The sequence below is a fragment of the Panthera uncia genome, chromosome B1 (assembly GCF_023721935.1).
Source record: "Panthera uncia isolate 11264 chromosome B1, Puncia_PCG_1.0, whole genome shotgun sequence".
Classification (NCBI taxonomy): Eukaryota; Metazoa; Chordata; class Mammalia; order Carnivora; family Felidae; genus Panthera; species Panthera uncia.
Window position 1 is genome coordinate 1,208,480 of NC_064811.1, and position 7,389 is coordinate 1,215,868.

General features: G+C 68.3%; 1 protein-coding gene across 1 annotated transcript; it reads left to right on the plus strand.

Annotated features, from left to right (window-relative positions):
* On the plus strand, nt 1-6,690 carry NAT8L (N-acetyltransferase 8 like; the record flags this gene model as incomplete). The annotated part of the gene is made up of 3 exons (XM_049632500.1): nt 1-208; nt 1,540-1,704; nt 4,278-6,690. Coding segments are annotated over 3 exons (741 nt in total), but the record flags the coding sequence as incomplete, so codon positions are not given.
* Between the last annotated feature and the right edge of the window lie 699 nt (nt 6,691-7,389).

Consider the following 7,389-nt stretch of genomic DNA (forward strand, 5'->3'; position numbering starts at 1 on the left):
CCCGCGCCCGGCCCCCAGCCCCGCGGCGGCGCGGGGGGCGCGGGGCCGCCGGGGGGGCGCGGCGTGTACATCCGCGAGTTCCGCGCGGCCGAGCAGGAGGCGGCGCGCCGCATCTTCTACGACGGCATCATGGAGCGCATCCCCAACACGGCCTTCCGCGGCCTGCGGCAGCACCCGCGCACGCAGCTGCTCTACGCCCTGCTGGCCGGTCAGTGCGCGGGGGACCCCGCCGCGCTCCGCCTGCCGCAGTCCGCGCCCGCCCGCCCCCCTCACCCCCGGGGACAGACGCACAGGACCCCCCGAGCCCCGCTCGCCCCCACCGCGGGGCCCGGCCCCGGGAGGGAAGCCCACCCCTCAGGCCCCCTCATGCCCTCTCGCACGCGCACGGACGCGCACCCGCACGCCATCGGCTTTCTGCGGTGGCCTGGGGCGAGGTGGCCCCCGGCGGCGGCGGCGGCGGCGGCGGCGGCGGCGGCGTCCGGGCTCTTGGCCAAGGCGCGCCGGGTGGGGGCGTGGGAACGAGCGCCGGCGGAGGGTAGGGGGCCGCGGGCGGGGGAGAGGGCGGGGGAGAGCCGGGGTCTCCACCTGCGTCCCCTCTCGGCCCGGCCCCGCCTCTCCGGTCCCGTCCGCGGTCATCCCGGGTGGGGGCGGGGTGGCGGCAGGTAGCGCCCGCTGCTGAGGCTCCGCGCCTGGCGCGTGTAACTATATATAATCCGCGGGGCGGGGGAGGCTGCCTCGGCGGCTCCAAGTGCTAATTTATGAGGGGAAGACAGCCAGCTCCCCCGGGTGCCGGGGGAGGGTGAGTACCGAGGAGGCAGAGCGAGGGGGCCGCGGGGTGGGGGAGGCAGCCCCCGCAGGGGCTTTGAGGCCTTTTCCATGGAGCCCCGGAGGGCGGTTGCCCCCATTTCACAGATGAGCTCGAGGCCCGGGGTGGTTGCTCTCCCAAGGTCACGCAGCAGAAGTGACTTTCACTGCAGGCGCGTCTGTCTCCTGGCAGCCTAGATGGGTCTGGAAACCATCTCGGGCTTCCCTTCCTCATCCCCCCACCCTCACCTCAGAACACTGGGGGGCTGGCCCTGGGGCCCAATGCCGGAAGGTGCCCCCTGCGACTCCCCGAGTTTACAAGGTGGGACAGCCTGTCCGAGCCTCGCTGGAGTGCGCAGGGGTGTGTGCACGGCCGCTGCCACATGGGGGCCACATGGGCGGTGGGCACGGGCCACGAGGAGCCCCGCCCGGGGGGCTCTTCCTGCCAGCCATGCAAGGCGGCTGCCCAGAAGCCGCCGCTGTGCTCAGAGCGGTTAGAGATCCCGTGATGTCAGGTTACCGAACGGCGCGTCCTGACGGTGGGAAGTTTGCCGCGAGGGAAGAGAGGGAGAGGCCGGCAGGCCGACCCGCTGCTCCCGCGGAGAAGCGGCCGCGGCGTGCTGGGCGCATGTGCCCGGCTGGCTTGTTTAGCAGGGAGCTGCCGGGGGGGTCTCTCCCCCAGCCCGGGGTCGCCCGCTCCGCCCGCTGCTCACCGGGGCCCCCCTCTCCCCGCAGTGCTGTGTTTTGCCCTGACCCGCTCGCTGCTGCTGACGTGCCTGGTGCCGGCGGGGCTGCTGGGCCTGCGTTACTACTACAGCCGGAAGGTGGTCCTCGCCTACCTGGACTGCGCTCTGCACACGGACATGGCCGACATCGAGCAGTACTACATGAAGCCCCCCGGTGAGTCGCGTGTCTCCGGCCCCTTCCTCGCCCCTCCCACCGCCCCTCCTTCCGGCGGGGCCACCCTCACGCTGCCAGCCGCCCGGGGACTGGCCTGGGGGGACGGACCGGGCCTGGGCGGGCCTGGGCTGGCGCATCCGGGGCCCCGAGTCTTCTGAGGGAGGGCTCTGGCGGGGAGGGGGGGGGTTGGGGGTGCAGCGGGCCGGAAAGGGCTGGGGGAGGCAGAGCTAGGTCCTTGGTGCCGAAGCAAGGCCCCCGAGCCTCCGCACAGACCCCAGGCCTCTGTCCTGTGTCCCGTGGGGGCTGGTGCGTGTGTCCTGAGCCGGCCCTGGGCAGCGCTGCCTTCCGGATGCCCTTTCCCCGGTGCCTGCTGCTCAGAACGGGTGGGATCTCTCTCACCTCTCCTCGGGCCCCTCTGCTGTGCTTTGCTGGATCTTGGGCTGGCCTGGAGCGGCCAGGGCCCTGGCGGAGGGGGACCTCATGGTGGCGAGAAGGTTCTCCGTGGGGTCGCTGAGGGCTGTGAGCCCTGCAAGAGCAGGGGTTTTCAGTCTCACCCCCACTTCTGGTTTCTGGGCCAGTTAGTGAGGCAGAGGGTCTTGCCCCAGCCCCCGGGCTTCTGTAGAAGGAGGGCCTGGGTCTGGTCTAGAAGGGTCTGCAGCCCTTGGGGGCTGTCCTCTGTCCTCCAGGCTGATCCTGAGGCAGGCTGGGTCCTGGGAGGCAGGGCCACATGTTTTTCTCCATGTCCTGAGCTAGCTGGAGGAGGGAGCCTGCGTCTCAGCCCTCTGGGGTGTTGGGGTCTCCCAGGTGCCCGAGGGTTCCTAGGCTGAGGAGAGGGGACCGTGTGGCCCGAACGGTTGGTGAGCTCTAGGGAGGAGCTGCGGGTCACGGGGACAAGAGTAGCAAGGCTTCCGGAGCAAGGGTGCCCCACCTTGGCACCACCAGCCCCTGGCCCGCCAGCCCCAGCCTGTGGTGCCCTGTCCTGCCCTGTCCCCACCCCCCTTCCCAGCCCTTCGGCACCTTCGGCTTTCCTGGCCCCTTTCCTCAGCTTGAACTCAGCATCTTCTCGGCCTTCACGGAGTCCCAGCTTCTGCAGAAGGGCAAAGCCCACCTAGCTGGTGCCAAGGCCCAGGCCGCAGGAGCAGATCGGGGCTCAGGCTAGGAGCTGGGAGGACCCTGCTGTCGGCCCTGCTCTTTCTGGGCCATGGTCTCCCTGGGTGTGAGTGCAGGGTGTGCCCTGCTCCCCGCGGAGAGGTCCAGCAGGTTGCAGGAAGGGGCCCCGGGGGCAGGGAGGCTAGCCGACGGGGCCGTGCGGCTCGGGGTACGGGGAGACTTGGTCTGGCCTGGGTGTGTGGGGGGAGCCAGAAACCCTGATGGTGGGCAGGCCGGCTGGTAGGGGTCCATCAGGGCGGGGGGCCCTCGGCCGTTCCTGAGCTTTGGCTACAGGCCAGGTGTCAGTATGGCAGGGAAGGAGACGGGAGACCCTGTGGCCAAGCTGACGGGCCGATGGCGGCCTGCTGGCAGACAAGACAGTGGGGGACCCTTGGGGGTCAGGCAAAGGGGTGAGATCTCTGGGCAGGGTCAGGTGCAGAACCTTTCTGGGGGGAGAGTTTGGCTACTCGAGGGGAGAAGGTGGGGGTGGTTGGTGGAAGACCTGGCCACAGGCAGGGCGCGTGCAGGTGGGGCTGCTCAGAGTGGACACCCCTGGCGGTCAGCCCCTGCCTCCTGTGGCTTCTGGGCTGGCGGTCAGCAGAGGTGACCAGGCGGGCTCTGTGGCCCGTGCTCTGCAGGCCTTCTCCTCCCAGTTGATTGTCTCTCCTCTCGCTTCTTCCCTCATCCCCCTTCGGCCTTTGTCCTCCTCTTCCCGCCCTGCGTGGGGCTGTGATTGGTCCAGGCCATGGGTGGGGACGGCTGGCCCGGCCACTGGGTCGCTGCCCAGGAGAGGCCAGGGTCAGCGGGGAGCGTGCAGTGGTGCCCACATCCATCCATCCTGGTTTCCCACTTGGACCTTCTCCTGAGCCTACCGAGGATCTGCTTCTGTGTCCTGATCCAAGCAGGTCACGGGGCTCCCAGGCTCTGCAGCTCCCAACCCAGGAGAGTGGAGGCCACAGAGCTGGCGGGGCCTGAGGCCTCTGAGACCTCCTGAGGCCCCCCGGGGGCATGGCTCCCAGAGGGGTCCCGCTGCCCTGGCCTGTCCCCCCAGGCCCCCTGAGGTCCCCATTGTAGGGGTGCTTCCGGATGTACCCCCACGGCACCTGCCTCTCCCCAGCTGCCTGCTGTGGACACACGGCAGCCAGCGTGCAGAGTCCCAAGGGGCTGGGGGCCAGGGCAGGTCGGCTGCACCTGTGGCCTGTCCGTGGCCATCCGCCGCCGTCCAGGAATTCGTTCTGGGGGTGGCCGGGCAGAGGAGGGCTGTGTTTGGCCGAGGCCTGCCCAGCTCTTGGTCTCTGGGGGAGGGGCTCGGGCCCAGGGCCGCAGCGGGCAGCGGGCAGGCCGGGCCCGGCCCTTTCCACTCGGAGGGGGCTCTGGAGGGGCAGCCGTGTCACCCAGCAGCTCTGACTGCCCTGTCCCTGCAGGCTCCTGCTTCTGGGTGGCCGTGCTGGATGGCAACGTGGTGGGCATCGTGGCGGCGCGGGCCCACGAGGCAGACAACACGGTGGAGCTGCTGCGCATGTCCGTGGACTCGCGTTTCCGTGGCAAGGGCATCGCCAAGGCGCTGGGCCGCAAGGTGCTGGAGTTCGCTCTGGTGCACAACTACTCGGCGGTGGTGTTGGGCACGACGGCCGTCAAGGTGGCCGCACACAAGCTGTACGAGTCGCTGGGCTTCAGACACATGGGCTCGAGTGACCACTACGTGCTGCCCGGCATGACCCTGTCGCTGGCCGAGCGCCTCTTCTTCCAGGTCCGCTACCACCGCTACCGCCTGCAGCTGCGCGAGGAGTGACCGCGTCCCGCCTGCCCGCCCACCTGCCGCCCCGGCCGCCCCGTCCGCCTGTGCCCGCCTGCCCACCGCCCGGGCCCGCTTCCAGACGCTCACCTTGGCGTTCGTGTTGGGTTTTCCCTTTTCAACATCACGCGGTTCTCTGCCTGGTTCTCCGGGGCTGTGGGGCTGTTGCTCGTCTGTGACACTTTTGGGGCTGGGTTGTTCGCAGCCACGGCCCCTCGCGCTCTCCGGCCTTCCGGGGCCGCACCCTGAAGAGTGACAGCATGGACTGCCACGCGTCCACACGGCTGCTTGGCCTGCTCGAGGGGCCTCTTCCCGCCCACCGCCATCAGGGCAGGCGCAGCCTGGCCCACCAAGCACAGGACCTCCTCGACGAGGCCCCCCCCCCCACCGCCCAGCAGACCCCTGGCCACCGGCCAGGCTATGGCTCAGCTGTCGGCTCCCGGGAGGCGTGGCCTGCTGGGCCGGCCGGCCGCTGCCCCACGGGCACGGAGCTAGCCGAGGGTCCCGCTTTGCTCTGTGCATGCTGAGGACACGGCCTGGCTGCAGCATGCCGCATGCCCCACGGCCTCCCGCCCTGCTGCCCCGCTCAGACTGGGCCTAGACTGGTGAGCGCCCCCTGCCCGGCCTTTGAGCTAGCCACGGCAGCCCGCCTGCCCTGGGAGCGGGGGGCGTGCCTATCTCTCGCCGCCCCTCGCTCCACCCAGCCCAGCTTTGCTTTGACATGGAGTCACGTTTCTTTCCTTTTGGTCCCTGCCCCTCCCCTCCCTGCCCCAGCTTTGCTGACTGGCATCCTCACCCACGTGTGGTTCCCGTAGCAACCTGTCGCACAGCCTGGTCGGGGTCCTTCAGGAGAGCAGGGTGGGGAGGCAGTCACGTGGTCGCCTCTCCCCAGTGCCAGCTAGAGTACGGTGGCCTTCCCCAGACCTCCCCGAGGACCGCCCTGCCTCACGGCTGCTGGGTTCTGCCCTGTGAATCTTACTTTACTCAGCCAGGCCGCTGCCAACACCACTGAGCCCACAGCTTCTCCCAGCCTGAAACCGACCTGTTTTTTAATAAGTTATTTAGACAGAATAGCACTCTGCATGACTTTAATTCTTGGGACAAAATGGTAGTTTATACCTTCACGCACACACACACACACACACACACACACCCGTCTAGAATATGCACTACTTCTGGCCCAGTTTGGTGGGGGTGGGTGGCCGGGTGGGTGGAGGGTTTCAGATTTTGAAATCTGGAGGGAGAACCCTGACTTAGCATTCTTTCCCCCTAAAGAGCATTCCTGGTTTGTGGGGAGGTTCTGGGCTGCCCTGTCCAGCCTTGGCTCGTAGGACTGAACTCAGGATGGCAGCAGGTTTCCCCCGATGCCTTTGGGAGGAGCGAGCGCTGTCTGCCTTGGCTGGGGGGGGAGGGCGGTACCGGCGTGCCTGTGCCCCCCCCCCCCACTCCCCGCCTCTCCCTCTCAGGTGGGAGGTGGCTGTCAGGCGTGGGGTAGCCTGGACGGGGGAGGAAAGGGGAGGAAAGGGGAGGATGGCAGGGCCCACTTGTCCAGCTTGTGAGTCTGGACCCGGCCGTGGGGGCAGGAGGGGCATGAATACGGCCACCGAGGCCCCTCTACTTGGTGGGGTGAGGAGCGGGGGTGGCAGGCACAGTGGGCCGCTGAGCTCGGTCCCGTGTGCGGGACACAGAGGGGACGTTCTTAAAAAGGCACTCCGGAAATCAGCAGATGGGTAAAACGAGCCCAGTTTCCCGAGGGGCCTTTTGTGCCTCAGCAATCGAGATATTTGCAGAACATTGTACAGACCCCGCTGTCCCCTGTACATTTCTCCCTGGTGGCGTCCAGTCCCTGCTTGGGGATGGGAGTTTTGTAGACTGTACAGAAATCGGCACCCTATTTTCTTGCAGCTCTCAGATTTTGTTAATCTGGATTATACAGACAGACGTAAAGTGTTTTAGCAAAATGGAAAACAAACAGTTGTGCCTTTTTCCTCTTTTTGTTCGGATTGGTTTGGGCTTGGGGCGGCCTCAGTTGGCGTGGGGCGTGGCGGGGGCCGAGGCTGGGCTGAGGCCTGGCCGGGCAGGAAGGGCAAGTGGGGGCCGCGCGGGGTCAGCATGGTGGGTTGTGTCTTGTCAGTGGCAGCTTGGGGACGCTGCCAGCTTCCATTGATCCTGTGCCTTTGGAGCCTCTGGTCCCTGGTGTCGGGACTTGTGGGGTGGGTGGGGGCCGCTGGAGCCCCGGTGGGGCTGGGGCTCCGGAGCTGCCGGCATCTGGTTGACGCTGACCACAGTACGTCACTGGGGTTGCTCCTGGGCAGAAGCGTGGCCCTCCGCTGCCCTGCTGGCCTCCGTCCGTCCGTGTGGGGTCTGTGGGCTGGGTGGGCTGCGGTGTCTTTCCCAGGTGGACGGCCCAGAGGGTAGGGACACTGGCTGGACTCCGCACCTTTCTTTACTGCCCTTCCACTGCCACCAGGACTTGGGAGAGATGCTGGGGGGGGGGGGGGGGGGGGGGGGGGGGGCGGGCATGACAGGGTGGCCGTGTGTCTGGAGCCCAGATGCCCAGCTGCTGTGGGCACAGGCACCTGTGTGCTCAACAGGCTGGGTGCCCCCCATGCCTGGGACAGGGCCTTCGCCTGGCCAGCGTGCGGTGCAGCGGGGCCCGAGGATCACTGGGGGAGCAGATCCCCCGTCTGTCCCCTGGGCCACGCTGGTGGAGGATGCCTGTGGCTCGCCACCTCCCGCCA